A 22,092-nucleotide genomic window follows, 5' to 3' on the forward strand; every position below is an offset into this window, starting at 1 on the left:
AACCTAAGTTTTAACCAGTCTTAAGAACTGGATAAAAGTGTTGAATGTGGATGATTTTAAAACATCACGAATATTTTCAGGACCACAAGACATCATCTGCAGTGGCGGATTACCAAATAGGCCCACTAGGCACGTGCCTAGGGGCGGCAACTCTTGGGGGCGGCAAATCTTTTTTCCAGAATATCAAGAATAATAAAAAGTGTCTTACGTACACAGTGACAATTTAGACCTATGAAACCAATGTTTCAAATCAACGGTTTGCAACACTTTCGCTTCATACGAAAGAAACATTGATGTATCGGATTTATGTGTTATCAAGAAATGTTTCGTCTGCTCTGCCTTCTTCAGGCGCCAATAAATTTGTTTTTAACACTTGCTGTGGCTTTTATCGCTTACAATACAATGCAAGTCGCCCAGCCTTTGTTGGTTTGTTTTTGTAAATACATACCCCTCGATCTTCCACTAAGCTTTTGTTAATAGCCAGGCAGGAAAGAAGACTGATTGTTTGAAACTCGCATCTGTAACAATGCCAGTCTTAAAAAAAATAAACACATAAACACTGCTGATAAGTGAGTGAGTGAGTGCAGCTTTCGCGTGGACCGCAACTAGTTTTTGTCTTACTGTATTCTCTGGCTGGTGCATTCAGTTTGTTGCTAAAGTAAGAATCACGAACCTTCCGACCTTCTGTAAACAACCGTCTCACTTCGAGTAACGTATCACTCCGCGCCAGCTGTTCGTGAATGGTGCGGCCATCATATGCTGCTCACTCGCAACCTTTAATTTTAGGTAACATGGAAAAACGTATTCTTATTTTAACTGATAATCTACACATTGAAGTATAATAAATTTTCTACAAGTGTTTAAATACGTGTTCTTGTTCAAGAATGAACATATTTTTCTACGCCAAAAGTTCAATTTATCTGACACTGGGTTAACAGATCCCCCTTCCACCCCTCCTCTCTCAGTATGACAGCGCCAAAGTTATACAAGAGAGAGAGAGAGAGATTCGTTTCAGTAATTCAAGCCTTTTGGTTTTATTTCCACCAAATTATTGCCCAACATTGTTGACATGTGGAGTATTGTTTTCTCCTTTGTGAAACAAATATATCGCCAGTTTTAGCAGAAGCTAAACAAAGATAAGCCGGGGAATAAAAAGAGATAGTTTATCTTTCTCTCGGTTTCTTGTACACTACAAAACAAGAAGACGATAATCAGCACATTATTTACGCACGTCTCATGCAAGTAATGTATTTTCTTACCTTGATTCAGTACTTCCTTTTTGAACTTGAGGCATTTTCGGCGCTAGACATCATCCTGGCAGAGTACGGTCTGTTAAATTTGCTTGCCGAAAAGGAACTCATCGTGGCACAAGAGGCGATATAACGTCGACTGCTAAAATTGGGGAGATCGTCATCAATCATCACTATCAACATCTTCTCCACAGTGGACAGGACGGCTCTTTGATTGAAAGAATACGAAAGCACCTCGCATTGTATTGCGCTTATCTCAAAATCGGTGTACTTGTTTATACGAGCAACAACGTGTTTTTTTCGCGGGACTCACAACTTGACCGGCCGTTTTCCTTTCTTTCACCACACCGAAAACACAAAGACGCAGACACAATTACACTTGGACACCAACTTCACTGCTTGCTCAGGATAACACCGACACAACGTCACATAAACGTTAAGAACAATCTGCTTCTTGCCACTTTTCAAACGGCTGTATTTCCGAAAGACTACTCTGAAAACACGGGAGACCTTCCTGCACGCATGGAAGTCGCCATGTTCGAAACTGGCGCTATTTTCTTGCTGTTCACGTGATCGATTGTAATTTATACAATAATCACGTATTATTATTATAAACAGAAACCTTTAATGGAAATATATTTTAAAATGTATAATCCAATGTAATTTACACGTTTTTCTTCCATTAGCGTACTTTCATAGGACGGACTACATGATGCGGAAGAAATCCGTTATTAGGCTGTTGCCAACCGCAATACTTCTCACTAAGTCAAGTACAGAAACGGAAGTGGTATGTCGATTGTCGGCATATGATAGTGTGATTTCACATTGTCAGTGACGATCCTCCGGGGATGGGGAAGGGGGTGGGACGCAGGAGTTGATCTATAATACAGAGGTGTTCACCATCAGGATGGTGACATCCTCATACTCCGGAATACTTTTGCGGGTGAAGGAGGGCAGGCCGTAGGGTAAGGGAGGTTGATTTAAAATGAACACCTCACAACAAGAGAGAAGAAAAATGTGACAATATTTAAAAATTCACCCCCAAATATGCATTTTATTTTATATGTAGCGTACAATAAAATGTGATAAAAAACAAAGGTAAAGTGCTCCCCTGTGCTTAGCACCACGCCATGAAGGCGTATAGGGGGTGTGGGGGTAACGCCCCACACTTTCTTCATCCGGTCGTGAGTGGGGAGATGTGATAAGCATCACGCCCCTGACCGCCTTTACCCCCCCCCCCAGGTACCCATGTTATTCGACGCTGGGTGGGCACCGGAGCCGCTTCCAACGTTAGAAAAGTTACCGGATTTGAACCGGCCGGGAATCGAACCCGGAACCCCTGGCGTTGTAGCGCGCTGTGCTAACCACTCCGCCACGGAGGTCGACACCGACTGAGCCACCGCGGCCACACAATAAAATGAGACTGCCTCAAAATATTTCTGTATTCTACAGTCTTCTTTCCCCACTTTTATGCTTCTCTAAGTTGCCGTTTTAGTTTCCCTTGGTGTCTTTGCTGCATAATTATTAATTTAGTCAATCAAATCATATGTATTAGCTTACTTTCATTATCTATAATAATAAATCATAACACTTTCCAACATCAAATAAATTTAATGAAGAAACCCCGGTTTCAAAACGTAATTTATCTCATGCGTCACATTCTTCTAGAAAGTTTTTTTTTTTAGTAAAATATGAGAGAAAATTAATCCTTTGGTACGGAATCGTCTTACCTCTGGGGGATAAGATGTACATTTTGTATTTTTTTTAATTTACCGTTGCTTTTCTTCCACTTTTGGCTAATCCCGACGATGAGAATGAGTGATCGTCAGATGAAATTGATGAAGGGATACTCACAAATAACACCCATGCCAGGATTCGAGACAGGGAACTTCGGTAATGAGTCTGAAAATCGGCCACCAGGCAAGATGTACATTTTTTTTAACTTTATTTTTTTTTAACATACATTCAATAACTTTCAACAACAGGTCATCACTCAGTGATACACTGCTTATTCCGCATCTGTTGACAAATGGAATGTTTTTACACCTTGTAGGCTATGTGGATTATTTTTTTCCATAAGTTTGCAACACTGTTAGGGTACACGTGCTTTTGTTTACAGAAGGTCTTAAGTTCTATGATTCTCACTTTAGTGCGTTTGCGATTTGGTGTTTTTTTTTTTATGCAGCAGGCAGCATGAAGCGAACAAAGTTAAGTGGGGCGGCTTATCGTAAACTTGCAAACGAAAAGCGTGAAAGAGAAGCAACCTTACAGAAAAAGCTTGGTACAGTGGACACGTTTCTTAGGCGAAAGAAACAAGTGATTTCCGAAAGCAGTTCAAAAATTGAATTGGAAGCGGCTACATCGAGTGAACTCTGTGAAACGCAAAATGTCGAAAATATTGTGGGTTTAGTGGAGGAAGAAAGTTCACCCTCAGTTCGTAGGAGTTCCTGATTGTGACGGTGAGAGTGCAAATTTCGTTAGTGACGATCCTGCCGAGTGGTGTCTGAATGAGTCTACAATTGACATTCTTCTAAGACGTGGAATTAATCAGAATGCTGAAAACGATTTTTCTAAATCGCAAAGACTCATAGCAGGTAAGACAAGATTTTTAAATAATAGTGTTTTTATCGTAAACTTGTAAATGGCGAATCAATTTTGCGGAATTATTTGGTATATTCGTGCAGCACTGGTGCCGTTTATTGTTCATCATGCAAGTTGTTCAAGGGCAAGACAAACATCGCAACCCAATTTACACAAATATGCTGATTCCAATAACACGTTATATGCATAATCTGATAATGATGCACTTTGGGTGCATCTAAACATATATTTTTTCAACTATAGCATGTCTAAAAGAATCATTGAAGTTTGGATTTTTATAACTTCAGGAGGCACGGCTCTGTAAACGTGCGATATAAACTTAATGCAGGTTTGCCTTTCATACGTGGTGGTTTTGTCACGTTTCTTCGCTTCGTAAAACATACACTTCTTGCAAGGCTTCTTGCATCCTCCTGGGGTCTTGCTCTAGCTAAACAAAAAATATATTTGTTTAGCATAATCGAGGGTTACATATTCCTGCCGAACTTACTAGAAAACAAGGATTCTATTGGGATCATACTGCTTTGAATGACAGTGTCAATGAAGTTTTATGTACGCTACTACTTATAATAATGAGCATAAAATATTAATCAGGAAAGTGTGGGGCGTTACCCCCACACCCCCTATACGCCTTCATGGCGTGGTGCTATGCACAGGGGAGCACTTTACTTTTCTTTACTTTAAAATATTAATCAGGAACTTTATTTTTCGTCAACTGGATGTAACATCTTTTTTTGTTATTCAGCAAATATTCAATTCATCACCTTTTTTTACATTAATTTTCTTGCCAGGACAGCTGTTTTTATGCAGATTCTGACGATCTTAACTACACGTAAGCTAGATATTAGCTAATATTCGTGCTGTTATATTAATATTCTTCTACCATCTTTGTAACATGTCATGCAATAACAATAATAGAATTGATTACTTTACATATTCAAGTGAGTAGACCTATGAATTATATTAATGCATTAATTTAAACATTTGCTTAATTGTTGTCGTTAATGTTATTATTATCATTTCTTCTGAAACACTTGGCTCAGACACCCTCACCCGACATATATTTCTAGATGCGTGCCTGCCGAAGGATAAATTAGATCAAGCGGTGGTGGTACCGGACTTAGAGGCTAAAGGTAAAACAAAGAAGTATGTGCGTCATAAGCTGGGCATAAGAAACAGCACAATATCACAAAGAAACACTTTTTGAAACTTATGTCATAGAAGATGTTTAACAATATTAAGAACAATAAATGCTTTCTATTTGTAATATACTAAATATTGAAATTTTAAATAGTCTTTTGTGTTCGTACTACACATTTAAAAACTTTTTTGTTGCTCCCCAGCGCCAAGCTTAGAATTTAAAGAAAAAATGTACATTTTCATAGGGCACGGAAGTTCGACATTCAGAAAGAAAGAAGGTCTATTGGAAAACATTTCAAGACTTCCAAAAGGTATAGCAGTAATGAAAAAGAGCACTCACTTATACCGTGTTTGTTACAACCTGTCCGCCTTCCCGCGGTAGCTGATCGCTGGCTTTTCTAGCATAAACCAAGCGGTGTTGCTGTTGAAGACCGCCTGAACTCCGTGCTGGGGAAAGCCAAAGCCAGGCAGCAAATTAAAATACGCAACGTGGCAACAACGTCTACGTAAGCTCCTCTCTTCTGGCTTCCATTCGCTCCTCGCTGCCCAGCAGACGACTTTTTCTCGTTTCTCATTGACAACAAAACTGTCGAGCGATCGCTAGCGCGGGAAACGGGACAGGTTCTAACAAACTTGGTATAAATGTACATACGACGGATAGACAGTTGTATGAAGCGAGAAAAACCACAAAGTAGATTTCATAAGATACCTAGCAATCAGTAACCAACAAACTGCATTTTTAATATTAATGTTCTCATGATTAACGAACCTTATTTATTCTCACCACGCAATGGGTAAAATATTTGGAACTTTATCCCACTTTCCGTAAAAATATTTCGTGTTTCTGCTACTTTTGACTTTTGTTGGCATGATATCCCGGATCACTTTTACGAGACGAGACGGGACAAAACGAGACGAGACGAGACACAACCGTTCGAGACGGGACACGAGACGAGACAAACGAATATTTTCGAGACGAGACAGCATTTTCACGAGACGGGACGGGACAGACCAAAGTCTCGTCTCGTCTCGTCTCGTGGGCAACACTACTTTGCACACCGAATTATTAAACATTCTTCAGCGATGGAGCAATTTTTAGCATTGTGAACAGAAGCTTAACTGAACAAGGTAAAAGAGTGAATCAAAGCATGCCATTTTCACGAAGAAACCCACAAAAATCAACCAAGTTATTTGAAAGTAAATATGTTCTTGAAGTTTAACTTTTATTTTTATTGAAGTCATACGAATAAGTATTAGCAGAGCGGTATTAGGTTGATAAATGTTCTCGACGCCAACTTAAACCTCAGTTTATTCTTTCAACTTCCTACTTGGTAAGAATAGTTTCAATCGATCTATTAATGCTTGTGAACTCAATTTCGCGAAGATTTGACTGAGGTGAAAGAGCCACGTTAAGCGTTTACTGTTCAATTTTTTAATGTTCATTTCAAAATATATTTTGATAGAATTTGTTCATTTGTTCATAGACGATAAGCAGTGAATGGTTGGAGAGTTATCAGCTTGAGCCATTTCTCCTATTATTCTATGTGAATAAAATGAAATTGAAGACTAGAACATATCATTCAGTTTTGCTCTTTTTAAGGTACGAAAATACGTTCACGTTAAGGCACGCAAAACTGAACGAAACCTATTGTCTCTTCATTTTCTTAGTGTTCAGCAAGTGGATTGTATAATGAGACCTTCTACCTGTCACGCACATCATGTGTTCTGTAAGGAATGTTGTCTTTGCATCTGCATGCAAATCAAAGCGTCCATTTCGCAGGTTGTCTGCCGAGGGAAAACTCTTGGATTTCCAAAGGCAATTCGTGTCGCACGGCCAGTCACGGGAATTCTTAGAAATAAAAAGGAATTTACGAACGTTTAAGTGTGAGTCTAAAATCAACGAAAGTTTGCATGGTTTGCATATTGGTTCGGACTTCACTTATACTGTTAAGTTCGTTTGCATATTTGTTCGGACTTCACTTATACTGTTAAGTTCAGTCCCGTGCCGAAAGTGAACTTCATGAAACACACTTTGACTTTTGGAAGGTACGTTAAAGTTTATGTGGATAAACTTATCGAATAAGACTTCAATAAGAAGCGTAATGACGTAAATATTTTTCAGGAGAATTAATAATCACGTTATTTGAAGGACGCCGACTGCTCTGCTTGTTTCATTAAATATCTATCCTCCCGGTGTCGACTTGTAATCAAGGGGTCCCGGGTTCGATTATACCAGCGTAGGCACACGTGATTCGGATTACACTTTAAACTGTAGGTCCAATCCCCATTAGCTTATCCGTGCAAATGCTAAAAAAAATCTCTAGTTGGCTAGTTTCCTGCTTGAATAAGCTATAATGTAGATTTCAGTCTTCATCTTCTAAGCATTAATCCTTAGCGACAATTTCCAAGGAGGACTGCTACAGCGTACAGTGGGATGCGTAAATATACCAAACAAATTACTCATCGCCATGTTCACTCACAATGCAAATCGAGCGAAGCAGTTGACAACCTCTGCTCCAGTAGTACACTGGACAAATTACTTTTACACGTGACTTAGATATAGAAGAGGCAACGTTGATCCGTTCCCATGTGGGAAGCCTCAATCTCCCGTCTTTGTCCTTGCGTGTGCTGAATGGCCGTTTACAGCCTCAGCTTTTAAAATGTAAGGAGATTTTGTCCTCAGAACTATAGTTTGAATTAGTTTTTAAAAATTGAGTGAGGAAGTTTTTGATATAGGCTACATCGATTTTTTATTTATTTATTTATTTAATAGAAGATTCCAAATACAGCGTTAGCCATTTTACAGTGGAACGATTTTATAGAACGTAAGGACAAAAATAATAACATAACACAACAAAAATAATAACATAACACAACAAAAATAATAACATAGAAAAAATACATGTAGTTAAGAGACTTACATACTTTTAGTTAACTTTCTTCTAAAACTGTCCCGATTTTCAAAAATAGCCTACGTGCTCATAGGACCATAGTATCAAAATCAATCAATCGCAGGCAAAAATTGAAAATTTGCTATTAAAAAAAATGTGTTTCCACTTCTGTTTCTCATACGCCCGGACCCTTGATGTCATTTCTCGTTAATCAATGCCCATTTCCTCCCAGTGATTGACCCGCCTGTATGCGAACACCTTGCTTAACAACCGCCAATCGGACCTACGTGTAGCCAGTCTCTTTCCGATGCAGGCAGCCGAATAATATGCGTGAAACGTGATGCAATTATACACTCGGGTGCCGTGCTTCAACATTACACTGGTTTGTTCAGATACCGTAGAAACTCGTGGCTCGTGAAACGTAAATAATGCGAGATGAAGCCAGAGTAAACACAGGTCTTCACCACGCACTCTGCCTTCTCCGTGTTCATTTCAGACAATGACCTTTTTTTAGTATTTGAGAATAAAGTCGAAACAAAGAACAAGAGCCAGTTTCCAACTGAAGATAAGAAAAATTCTCTTGGCAGGCGTACAAGAGTTGTATCTGATATCTTAGGTTTTTGTCTCTTAGTAACTAGACAGCGTGTCTTTTCTTAGATCCCCCAATCAAAATGTCCTTGCGCCACTGGTGAACAAGGGCGCCCTCAGGGACGTGGGCAGGGGGACACTTGCCGCCTGAGATATCAGACAAAAAGTCATGTAATTCATGGTGAAATTGTAGCGATATTTTATTACAAATAATTTGTTTTCTGCAATTTACAGACAGTCAATTACAGCAATTACCTGCCATGGCCAACAACAAAAAGTAAAGAACTTTACACTTGAGACGTTAGAATCATATTGACTGCCGTAAATAAGGGGGGAGGAAAAATGTTTGGTCGGGACGGCATTGGAAAGGAAATAATAATCCTGACGTTCGGGGGTCTTATTTCCCTCGGGAACCATTTCCCCTTCAAGTTATTGTTTTTGAACTTGTGAAATAAGAACTGTTAATTTGAAGAAATTTCAGACACTTTTAGCGCAGAAAATGCCAAGAATTAATCTAATTTAAATAAGATCATTTCTTTAATTTCTCGCTGTTACATAAAGCAGATAAATCATTTCCCGAAGTCGGGATCTGACGATAATTCACACCCGTCATTTTGAATAATTACTTTTTTTTTAGAGAATACTTCGGCACGTAAAAACATGGATCAGATGTACCAAAGGACAGTAGATTAAGTTGCCTCTGTTTGATATCTGTGCATTGTGAAAAAGTACAAAGTGATACATGTAAGTCATAGGCGTAGCTAGAACTTTATATTTGGGTGTGCACAAAGAAAAAAAATGAGGTCTTGTACCTTTTTAATAGCATATTTTGCAACACAATCACTTGGCTCTTTAACTGCACTGATGTTTGTAAAGGAATATAAATTCACTAAATGACAGTGTTGAAAATTTCTGAATATATGTAGTAGAAAAAAATCAAATTGCATATAGAAATTACACACACACAAAATGTTCATAAATGTTACAAACAAATACATCAAAATACACGTCATCTATAACAATGTCAAACGGTACAATGTTCTGAAACTCATCAATAGACTATAAGCTTTTTCCTGTTCCACAAATAGCAAGAGCAGGGCTTCCAATCTATCCTGCTTCTGAGTTGCTCTTAATTTAGTCTTAACTTGCGTAAGCTTGGAGCATGGGCGTCCGGAAGGGGGGCCGTGCCCCCCCCCCTGGAAAATGAAAGTCAACCAAAAAATATATATTTCACACATATAATTTCATTTTAGCCACAATAATCTGTGTTAATTATTGCATGAACACCATAAATTCAAATTAAAGCAATGTTTTTTATGGAACAACACTATTTTTGGTGAAAATTTGCCTTCGTTTGCCCCCCCACCCTGGAAAAAAATACCTTCCTTGCCCCTCCCTGGAAAAAATCCTGCGGACGTCCATGGCTTGGAGAAAGCTCTTTCTCACACGTCTTGTGACAGGTATAGAAGAAAAGCGCTGTAGTACAGAGTATAATTCAGTAAATATCTTCTTTCTCCAATGACATAAAAAAATCGAAAATCTACAGACACTCGTTTCATCAGCGATAATGCACACGTTTGTACCAAGTAATGACATTTTCAACTTCTTACAAACTGCCGCTTATTTTCTCTCTCATTGAAATATCTGTCTTTAATTCTCTTTGATAAAGCAGACCATTAGGGTGTGCCTAGGCACACCCTGCACACCCCGTAGCTACGCCTATGATAAAGTCTTGATAGACGTTTATGGAGCGAAAGCAAGGTGAATCCAGTTTCTGTCTAAATAGTAGACTCGAGTAACAGTGCCAACGTTTAATTTGATCTCAATTTAATTAATTTAGTTTAAATTAGATTTGCAAAGTAATGACGATATTAGCAATAACGATAGCATTATTAATAAAGTTTCTGTGACTCAAGGGCAAATATGAAATCTTACTCTGCCCCCTGAGAAAACTCCTGGTGAGTGAATACTGCCCGTAATCTTCCGGTATTCCAAAGTAGCCGAGCTGCAGGCGGAAGAGATGTCTCTGGACGTGACCTACAGCTCGCCCTTGCGGTGGAATTCCCGAACCGTTTTCGTTTGCGAACATAGCAAGTAGCGCATGGTGAGCGCCGCAGCCTTGTAGCCATTCCTTTTCGCCACGCCATGCTTTACATTCGGCAAATCTGTCGCGCAACCAAGCAGTTTACCTGCTCCGTTGAGCAAGGAAAAAATAGGCGTCCGTTTAAAGCGTGAGCTATTTGCCTTCCAGTTCTGTCATTGTTTTTGTTGCCAGAGATCAGAATTTCGTTCTGGTGGGTTCTGCTTCGGTTCGTATGGCCATGGGGTCACCTCCAGTGGAATATGGAAACATTTATTGCGTATGTCTCCCTTCTTTCTGTTTTCCTGTAGCTATATTTCTTATTGTTCCTTGCTCATTCTCTCTCTCTCGAATTGCTTAGCTCTTTTATTACCCTTTCTGCTGATTTTTGTCTCTTTTTATACTTTACTCTCTCCCTGTTTGCCTCTCGATCTTTCTCACATATCTTGCTCTCTCTCTCTCTCTCTCTTTCTCTGTATATTTTCATATCTTATTCATTCTGTAGGAAGGCCAAGACGGAGATGGACCTAAAGGAAATTGGCAAGGATGGAAAAGATTAGATTGATCTTGCTCAGGATAGGAACAGATGGAAGGCTTGTGTTGTTTCAACCATAAACCTTCGCGTTTAAGAAGGCTAGAGAGTTAGTTAAGAGTTATTTATTCTGTCGCTCTCATTTGATTGTGGAAAATAGACTGAATGAAACTGATGGACAGTTTTTATGCCGTTGAGTGTACGTGCTTTCCATAATGTGGATATAGGTAAAATATTCTACCAAACTCACTGCAGTGTGCATGTTGATTATTAGATTAGTGATAAAAATGTTATCCTTGCTTTCAAAGTAGCAATCCCTGAGAATACAATGCTTGGTCAGTGTAAAATAGGTCAAGACAGAGCGACCCCCTCCTCCTCCCTCCCTTCAAGCATACATGATTGTAATCTAATCTTCGCGCTGTTGCACCATTGAATCAACAATCAAGTGAATTAGCGAGAATATCTTCCTTCAACAACGTCAAGGCGGTAAGTGAAAACTTCAGGTGTTGACATTGTTGAGAGCAGGGTAACCAAGCAAAAAATCGGCTAGCATCAGCTTTCGTTTCCTCACGTTATGCAGATGCAATTTCGAAGAGTTTTTATTTTTACACTTGACTTCAGAGCATGTGCACGTACTCGTAAAGTTAGGTACTTAAGGTAGTATGTCCTATTTCTTAAAATATTTATTGATATGCAGTATTCAGATTCTTTGCAAGATTTTAGGGTATCATACTATCTGACCGTTCATTGGATTTTTATAGGAAGCAACGTCGAGCATGTTGAAAGGTGTAATGCATCATATCGTTCCCGTGACTTTATGAGAAGCACAGGGTTAATGTTTTCTTGATGCAATGTCCATCTTCCCACGGATCCAAGATTTTTTTTTTTTTTTTTTTTTTTTTTTTTTTTTTTTTTTTTTTTTTCCGGACACCTGAGCCCAGTGCTTGTTAACTGGAGGATGATCCTATGGTTTAACATGGTGACAATGACAGCTTGGGGGGATAACATCCCTTCTCACTTCAAGCACTGCCAATGTATATGACTAAAAATTACCTCACTGCCGGGTGGATTGACCAAATTACCTTATCCTCACAACTACTTGCTTTAGAAACACCCCATCTAAGTGTAAATTTAGCGCCAAAAATGACCATAAATTGGGCCTTTCTGAAAAAGTTTGGTGTGTTGACCGTTGAGGTGGTTTTGGGGGATGTATCGATAAATCACTGCTGTGTCCATTTCATTCATCAGATTTATCCAACATGTAGATCTGAAGGGTGTTGTGAAGATTTTTTTTTTACGATAATAACGGTACTTCAAGAAATTGCCATGGAAAACTTTGAAGATGCAGGAACATAGGCGCACAAAGAATTTTTAAATGGACGGCCAACTACTGAAAAAAACAAAACATTTTTAGTGCAATTTATTAATGGTGAAATGGACCGAAACAATAGTATCGTCCAATTTTCGTCAGGAAAATTTAAGCCAAATATCCTACGTTCTGATCCTACCTTAACACCACTTCAGTGGCCTAATTTACGCAGAGGGACATATATTATATAAATTATATTTACATACATAAAATATTGTTTATGCCAACGTTGCTCCCCCAAAGTTTATTTTAAGTTTTTAAGTTGGCTCATTCGATTTGTAGTAGGGCTATTTGACATCGACCTTCAATTTTTATCGTGCTCATTTTTAGCGATTTGTCTATCTGAAAACAGCCAGAAAAATGACTATATTTTACTGCAATTGGCATTTTGTACTGTAATTAAGATTTTAATGGGTCTGAGAGGGAATTGTCTCCCCTATGTAGTTGCAAAATTTTCAGCACTTGTTATTGTTATTCGAAGCTGTTGATTTCTTTCGTTTCCTTTGCGACCTCGAACTTGAAACAAACGACAAAGGTCTCGAGAAACAGAGGAAACCAGATAAAAGTAACATCGTAAATGTGGATCATCATAAAGGAAATGCCCGGAGCGTGAAATTCTCGTCAGGACTGATGACCTTCATGCACCGAAATGGATCGGTTCGGTAAAAAGGCAAAGCGAAGCAACAGAATAACGAATTTTATGTGATTAGTTGTTAAAATCACGTTATCACTTTAGGTTACATGAGGAATGTAAGCAAATGACGATAAAATGATTTGCGTGTGACTTTCCGTGAGTTGCGTACGTATGTCTCCCACAGCACATCTGCCAGCAGTCGGTTGTTGTTCCGCTATCTTGCTTCGAGGCATCTTCGGGCATTGCGGTGTGGCGGTTGGTGTTGTTTTGTTACTTCATGGCGGCGGCGAGGGTGTGAACTGTGTTGTCTGTTCTGTTAGCACCTTTTCGCCAAAAAGAGATATGACACGAAATGGACAGTACGGGTAACAATACGTTCATATACTTAATTTGAGTGCTTCTGTTATATGATCTGTGAAAACCATGTAGTGAGCGAGTACCGAATGAAATCCTGTGTAACGGTCAAGGTACAAGTGGATTTGACAGCCGTTGACAACCATGGATGATCCTCGTTATTTTTTTCTGTAGGTCAATATCGTGTACCCAGGTGCTACGATGAATGAGTTACTGGTATGTTGTATTACTGATTATTGTTGTTTGATACATTGAATCAAAACCTTACAAATAAGCTCTAAATGTGTTTGAAATATTGCTAAGGGTTATTTTTATTTTCTAGCTTGCAGATGTATTAGTAAGGTATAAGAAATAGTGTTGTCTTTGCAATACAAATGGACCGACGTTAAATTGATCCATATACAGTTTTTTTTCTCTTTATTGCCCATGTTTTTTTCCCACAAAAAACGTACACATATTCTCCAAGATTAGTTTCTTGCAGTTATGAGAATAGTCTATATACCTTTGAATGGAATACTTTTGCATTTTTCCTGAAGCATGTAAAGTTTTAACAATGGTTATGAAAATAGTATTCAAACTAAAGGAGCGTGTTCCAAATAATGATATGTAATACTTACCTAACCTTTGGTCTTACATAAATGTTATTCACAAGAGAATTTGTATTTGATACAAAAACATATTCGCAAAATAATTTTACATCATTCTGAATATTGATGGTGTGGTTAGTGAAACGTGTTATTTTATGAATGTTTATGGTAAAAAATATGGACAAGTATGCATAACGTAATTGAGAGATGAAACTGTAATAAGTTCACATAGATCTTCTTTCGAAAAGACTAAGGTACTAGTTTACTATCCTTCGGACACATTTATTTATTTTTACAGAAGAAACTACTTACTGTAAGTTCCTGTAGCATTGTCGAACATCGGGAAGGTGTTTTGTGTGATGTGGGAATGTTTCATAGCTGAAATTCATGTTCGTTGAATATTAATTCTCCAACGGAGAATAGCGTTTGGCACGTACACCATCACGCGTCGTCGTCGTCGTCTTCTTCATGCATCACTCGTCGTGATTGTGTTTTGTTCATGTTCATTGGGTATCCAGTGTTTCGAACTGTCTGCGTTTGCAACGAGAGTTAGAAGGATGGCATGTCGCTAGCCCCACGAACCATTGGCATGTGGTTAGGTTAGGCAAACATAGTTAAAATTTGGTGTCGTGTTAGTATCAGGATGTAGAAATTGGAAATAATTGCAAACCATTGGCGCTAGCCCCACGAACCATTGGCGCATGGTTAGGTTAGTTCAGTTAGGTTAGGAAACATAGTTAAAATTTGGTGTCATGTTAGTATCAGGATCTAGAAATTGGAAATAATTGCGAACCATTGACACTAGCCCCATGAACCATTGGCACTAGCCCCACAAACCATTGGCGCTAGCCCCATGAACCATTGGCACGTGATTAGGTTAGGAAACATAGTTAAAATTTGGTGTCGTGGTAGTATCAGGAATATATATATTTGGTTGTGAAACAAAAAAAATTGCGAAAATCGACAGTTTCCATTCCGAAAACTAATGCCTTATTTTAGCTTATTTTGCAATTTCTAGATGTTTCCCACTTATTCCAGGATGGATAACCCCAAAAACGATTCACGGATAGCGCCACGAAAGATTACAATCTTCTTCGTAAAAGAACGTGAAAAAGAAATAGATCTGATGAACTTTGTTCACGGGCATTTCTTGGGTTCCGAAGGTTGAAACACTGCATAACAATTGAAAATCGAGGAAAGACAAGCCCGACGTGTCATTATGTAGGAAGGTGTACGCACCATATTGTGTGTGAGGCAAGCGGAAAAGCTAGGAGAAAGAAGTACTGGTAATGTGAAAAATTGCTCTTACTTTCATCAAAACAACATTGATACACCTTCAGGAATGTTCCGCGAAGCAGATACGTAAGTACGAATGTCAAAAATTGACGAAACGAAAAACTTAGAGGTGTCCGAAGGATAGTAAATTTTTACCGGTTAGGCAAACATTGTTAAAATTTGGTGTCTTGGTAGTATCAGGAATTTATATATTTCCTTGTGAAACAAAAAAAAATTGCGAAAATCGACTGTTTCCATTCCGAAAACTAAAGCCTTATTTTAGCTTATTTTGCAATTTCTAGACATTTCTGACAACTTTTAACTTCAGATTCTTGATTAGGAGGCCTCAATTAGTGGGTATGCCAAATAAGAAGAAAATCGGAGAGGGGTCGGGTCATCTTAAGTCGTTACGGATAAATTAGTGCAATGTTTGATTTATTTATTTATTTAATTAATTGGAACACAACAGGTGCATGCCCAATTACGGTGTTCAATTTTCGATGACACCATTACATAAAGAAGAACATTATTAAGATAATTAACAAGAAATGTGAATTATGTAATATTGTAAAATATAAATATTTATCATAAGTTGCATCAAGATGTATAATTAGCATTATTTCTTTTTCAGATCAGAAAATCGTGTGATGTGCCAAGTATTTGAGGCAGAAATAGTCTGTGATCCTCCAATAGCAGCGCAGCCTTTAATCAGCAGTCAAGTGCGAATGTGAAACAATGTTTAAAGTGATAGCTTTTTGGAAGCAACGTGCAAGATGTTCTGTGATAGAAGATATACCTCGGTTAGTTGTGAGTACCATTCTAGTGAAAAGTGTATTTGCAAACCCGATTTCACGTTGAAATGACTGGAACGTCTCAAAATGTGTTGAAGTTCGCGCATGTGTGTGTGTTGTTTGTGTAAAACAAGTGTGAATACATCATCCGAACAATGGATCACTCGGAATTGGTGTCTGAGATGCCCCACGTGGAGCGATTGTCCACTCAGGAGAGGCTCCACTTGGCGAGGAGACGGAGACTGCAGCAGCTGAAGATCTGGTCTCAGAGGGAGAAGGAGTGGAATAGCAAGAAACGCAACAGTCAGGTGTCAACATTTAACAGGAAAGGGAGGAAGAACCATCACATATTCTTCGACGACAGTGTCATGCTGTTGGAAGCAGCATCCAGGAATGATATTCAGGAAGGTGAGTGTGGATGACTTTCTTTCTGTTGCACTGTATTTAGTAACTAACTCCCTGGCACTTCTAAACCAAAAGAGGTATTGTCACAGCACCAGAAATCTTTTGTCTGTCTCTGTCTGTACTCGGTATTGCGAGAATTTTTTTCTGTGCAAGTTTTCTTCTTGCTTCATTAGCAATATTATTACCAGTGTCATGGATCGGAGAGACATAATATTGGATATTTGTCAGAACTTTACAATTTTTATGTACATATATATTCACAGGGTTTGTCTGCTACCTTTGTTTGTGATTTTTATGATTGTGTGTACTGTTGTTCTTATTTTTATACGCAACATTTTCAGGTTCGTACTTATCGATTTTCCTGTTAAAATGCAAGAAGTGCATTTCGTTTTTTAGCAATTTAATTTAACAGTGAAGAACCAGAACCAATTGACGGGCAAGAAGGATTGGAGGGTACGTTGATTCTGTACAAGAAATGTCTAAACACGCAGCTTCGTTTTCTAAGACAAAATCAATCGTCTAGTTACATAAATTAATTCAGGAGGCAAATGAAACATTTGGTTTCTTCACGAGATATTTTTAACGTGTAGAATATTGTGTTGGTACCTGCTTTCTCTGATGGGCTGGATTCCAGGTTATTATATAATAATAATAACAATCTCTGTGGACCAAAATCCACAGGTGTGTAAAATATCATATGTTTTTCAGTACAGTGAGAAATATGGACTATGTAGAAAAACAGTATTTTGAAATTGTCACCAATACACTTCTGACCATCATGCTTAGATAATAATAATTTATATATCAACAGACATAGCAATGATTGAATGTGCACGAACTAAATGTAGTTTGGAGACACCTAAAAAAATAATCAATTTGTTTGGAAGATATGACGAAAGTGTAGAACATTTCCAGGAATCAAGAGGATGTCTGGTATCCATAACTCAATTGGATTGGTCAAAGTAAAATGTTTAATAATGTGAGATACAAAAAGTCCACACTCTTGGATTAAAAGGAATCAAAGACAAAATCCAAATTTTGGATTATGTTACTTGGATAAGAATTGCATAATCCCTAAAAATGGCAAGGTGATTGGTTCATTTAGTCACAAAACTAAAATTGGCAGCAATGTTTTCAAACTTGCAGTCACTGGTTTACAGGTTTCAGTATTAAATATCAGTAACGGGTGATTCTTTGTGTGTGTGTGTAAAATTTTTAAATGTGAGCTAATTATTTTGTGTTCTGTTTCAGTGCGGTGGCTTCTCATGAAGGGAGTCAGCCCCGATTCCACAAATGAAGATGGCCTCACTGCACTGCATCAGGTGAGAATTGATTAGAATTATTAAAGTACTGTTTTTGCCAACATATGCAATACACTTTTTTCCTTTAAAAATAGGTCTTATTAGCCAATATTCAGGTTACACCATCAGTAAGAAGGAAGTTTGCGAATGGGTCGAAGCTTCATGGGATGCTGTGAAAACTGAGACAGTGGCTACATCATTTATGTGTGGCATTAGTAATACACTGGATTGTAGAGAGGACAATTTGATATGAAGGCTCAGATTCTGATTTAGAAGGGGTTTCAAGGAACTCTTCATTTAGCTCTGGAAGTGACTGTCTGGGTTTTGATGAAGAACACTAAAATGTATTCTTTCCTAGTTATTTACATAAGTTATTTGTTGAAAGTAGACCTACATGTTACTTTATATTTGAAATAGTGTAAATTATTTATAATATTCAGTGATAAAAGCTTTTTCCTCAAAATTGTGTGCAAAAAGTGAGGTGTATCTAATATGCTGGCAAGTACGGTAAATCTTATTCTACCCTGTATTGGACACAATATTTTGTAATTGCTCGTCACACAACTATACTTTATAATCCATGACATGTAGTTTTCTTATCCAAGCATTGGGTATCAAGTTTGTCAGCTGAGAGTGGTGGACTAATTCTTGGAGGACATGTAAACAAAGATGATTGTGCATGGAGTACTTCTCATGTTCAAAAATCGAAATTGTCAATATGATCAACGGAAACTGAAAGTTCTAAGAAAGAAATAGGATTCTGTCAATATTTTTTTATCCCACTTGTAGTTTACTGTTACAAGCATTTAAACACTTTTTTTTTTTGCTTGTACAAATTGAACTACAAGAGGAGTAATTCTACAATCAAAGGAATATAACTGGCAAAGTTCTGCTTGCAGTTGCATCATAAACCATAAATTTACTTACTATAAACAATGCCCCGCATCGTGGCCCATTTGGTCTAAGGCATGATGCTGTGCGTTTCAGCTACGGGACGCGCACAGGTCTAAGTCTTCAGTTACTTTTCTCCTGAAATTTCGGCCTGTGTATGGGACAGGTGGTCACCTGGTGAGGAAATTGGGGAGCTATGGATGAATAGCGTAACCCTGTCATGGAAACCTACGACGACGACGACTGGGGGTTCGTGGTACTCACCACGTGTCACCCCGTAACTGTTTGGATGATCTTCAGTCTCTGCTGAGGCATGTGGGAGTGAGGCTGGTAGTTGCCACGGGTTATTATTATATGTATTATTACTCAGGAGCTTTCTACTTCGCATTCTTCTTTACTTTCTTTCCACACTACTTACATTCATGTGAATGTGTGCAACTTTCTCTTATAAGAACAACTGATTAGCCAGCCTTCGTGCCACAGTGAAGAGTGCTACGTTCCCCACCAAATGGAGAATGGGAACACCACCCACAAAAGAAAAAGTACAGTTACAGTCATCTGTACCATAGTATGAGCATTCTAGCAGGGGATATTGTGCCCAATGAAATCATAAACTTTGAGATGGGTGTTTGTCAGGAAATGATTTCTAAATATATATATATATATATATATATATATTACACACAGGAATAGGATCAGAAAAGGTGCCAGAAGGGGGGATAAATACAAATGATGAAGGAGACAGTAAACACTTACCACACGAAGAGAGATAATTCTATATTTCGCGATCTGAGTTGCATTTTCAAGGAGTAGAGGCACAGAATACTGCACTCTACTCCATGTGACGCCAATCTTTCTTTCTTCTACCTTATATATATTATATATATCTATATATATATATATATATATATATTATATTTCATTTTTTACAAATAACTTTTTACATAACGTTACAAGTTAGTGCAGAAATGGCATTGCTATTAGTTAGTCCAGCTTCCATATTTTATTATTCCAGCAAAATTCATGTCCTGTGGTTTCAGTTAAAAAAGAACTTTGAGAAACATTTCAAATTTTTGTAAGTTTTAATTTTAGAGTTGAAGACTATTTCATAGATATGTTTCTTAATAAGGTTTTGGAAGTACGTGAAGAAGCTTTCAAGTAAAGAAAACTTGAAGTCTCAATCATTTTTTGTTTTTGATTTATAGTGGTTTGAAAATTGCATTATTTTCCTTGCATAACATTCTTTTTTTGCCAAATACAGTGTTTGTGAGCCTGTAACATCGTAACAAATCGACAGAAAAGGAAAATATTTTATTTTTGGACATGTGTCATGTGATCCTTTAACATGAATTTTTTTCATGTTGGTGAGCAGCCATTACCGATATGATCTGAGATGAAATGACCCAACAGTGATTTGTTAAGGCACAAATTAACAATGCTCTTCAACAATAGCTTCTTAAGTCTTAATAGGATTACCAAGCAATCAGTTTTCTTATAATGAATGGTAACCAAGTACATGTTCTATTTTTCCCCCTCAGTGCTGCATAGATGACAATGAAGAGATGATGAAGCTGCTGTTAGACTTTCGTGCCAACGTGAATGCAGAAGATAGCGAGAGGTGGACGCCATTGCATGCGGCAGCAACGTGTGGCCATCTTCATCTAGTGAAGTACCTCATAATGCAGTAAGTTTCCATGTGTTCGTAATTCCATGCTCATAAAAAATAGACAACAGTCTTCCCACTCACCTGGAAAATTTATAAAGTTGTTCTTTCCAGAATTAGAATCTGAAGCTACTTCTTCATTAACCATCAGCTTCTTGTTTGAAGATATTTCATATAAAAATTATCATATTTTTGTTTGTAATATAAAATTCGTTCCAGCACGTGGAAAACACAAATAACAGATATTTGATCCCAAAGTATGCCAACGTACAAGGTGTACAACTTTGCTTCCGCCGTTTTCCGACAGGTGGCAACAACAGGAAGTAGCGGTCGAAAGAAGCATATTGCAGACGTCACGCAGTTAGCATGGACCTCTGTCAAGATAACCCCATTCAAACATTAGTCGAGTGGTGTGTGCATCGTGAAGTTGTTCACGATTGAAAATGTCAGTGTACGAGCCAAATTCTCGCCATTTGCGGGAGGTTCTACTTTTTTGTTTCAATATGAAGAAAACTGCAGCTGAGGCTCATCGAATGCTATGGTGAGGACGCTATAAGTGAGAGAACCTGTCGTGAGTGGTTTCAACGCTTCAAGAACGGTGACTTTAACGTCGAAGACCGGCATAGTGGTGGAAGACAAAGTTTTCGAAGATGCAGAATTGGAGACATTGCTGAGTGAAGACTCGCGTCAAACTCAAAAAGAATTGGCACGATCATTGGGAGTGACACAGCAAGCCATTTCAAAATGTCTGAAAGCCATGGGTATGATTCAGAAAGAAGGAACTTGGGTCCCGTATGAGCTGAAACCAAGAGACGTTGAACGGCGTGTGTGTGTTTGTGAACAGTTGCTTCAGAGGCAAAAACAGAAGGGATTTCTGCATCGGATTGTGACCGGGGACGAAAAATGGATTCATTACGATAACCCAAAATGCAAAAAATCATGGGGATATCCCGGCCATGCTTCCACGTCGACGGCCAAACCAAATATTCATGGCTCCAAGATCATGCTCTGCATTTGGTGGGACCAGCTCGGCGTCGTGTACTATGAGCTGCTAAAACCAAGTGAAACAATCACAGGTGCTCGTTATCGAACGCAATTAATGCGTTTGAGCCGAGCATTGAAGGACAAACGGCCGCAATACAGCGAGAGGCACGACAAAGTGATTTTGCAGCATGACAACCACTTGGCCACAGGGTCGGGCAATTGGTGTTTTAAGTTCACTTTATGCACAGTAAGGCTAATCGGGACTGGACGTACAGTTTAAAGTGGGATACGAACCACTATGTGCCTCCACCGGGTATCAAACCTGGGACCCCTTGATTACAAGGTGACGACGCTACCACTGCGCCATCGGGAAGACCTCGGAGTCTCAGAGTAAATCCGCCCATGACGTTGCGAGAGGCAATCAAACAGAAAGATTTCAGGAATGGCTGCCGGGCATGGTTGGGGGTTATGGCAGTGGGGACGTGATCTTGAGCGGTAACACTGTGACGGTAAACACTGGACGTTATGCTGACATATTGGTAACATTTTTCCTGCCTGCCCTCGATGGCTATGACCCAGATGAAGAAACATTCTTTCAGCAAGATGGTGCAACTAGCCATACTGCCAGAGTGGCTATGGATGTGCTTAGACTCGCATTTCGAATGCGGCAAGAGATTCACAACATTCCGTTTGAGATGCTACGAAGCATCATGGGCAGATTTACTCTTGAGACTCCAACAATGTGTGCAACACCAAGGA

The 22,092-nt window shown here is 38.6% G+C and overlaps 1 protein-coding gene across 6 annotated transcripts in view; it reads left to right on the plus strand.

Annotated features, from left to right (window-relative positions):
• The window catches only part of MYPT-75D (Myosin phosphatase targeting subunit 75D), a 58,356-nt gene that overhangs the window by 17,321 nt on the left and 18,943 nt on the right, over positions 1-22,092 (plus strand). For 2 of the 6 annotated variants that reach the window (XR_014443955.1, XM_083143565.1), the window contains exons 1-4: positions 13,027-13,652; positions 15,930-16,497; positions 17,746-17,816; positions 20,225-20,370. Coding sequence is in view for 5 of the 6 variants with exons in the window: in XM_083143565.1 (XP_082999691.1) it covers positions 16,245-16,497; positions 17,746-17,816; positions 20,225-20,370 (470 nt within the window). In the remaining variant the exon portion in view is untranslated. Of the gene's footprint in view, positions 1-10,742; positions 10,828-11,713; positions 11,737-13,026; positions 13,653-15,929; positions 16,498-17,745; positions 17,817-20,224; positions 20,371-22,092 lie in introns of those variants that run through there. The other 4 variants (XM_083143566.1, XM_083143567.1, XM_083143568.1 and 1 more) reach the window with 3 other exon arrangements.

Source organism: Lepisma saccharinum, chromosome 22, assembly GCF_977018435.1.
Source record: "Lepisma saccharinum chromosome 22, izLepSacc3.1, whole genome shotgun sequence".
NCBI lineage: Eukaryota > Metazoa > Arthropoda > Insecta > Zygentoma > Lepismatidae > Lepisma > Lepisma saccharinum.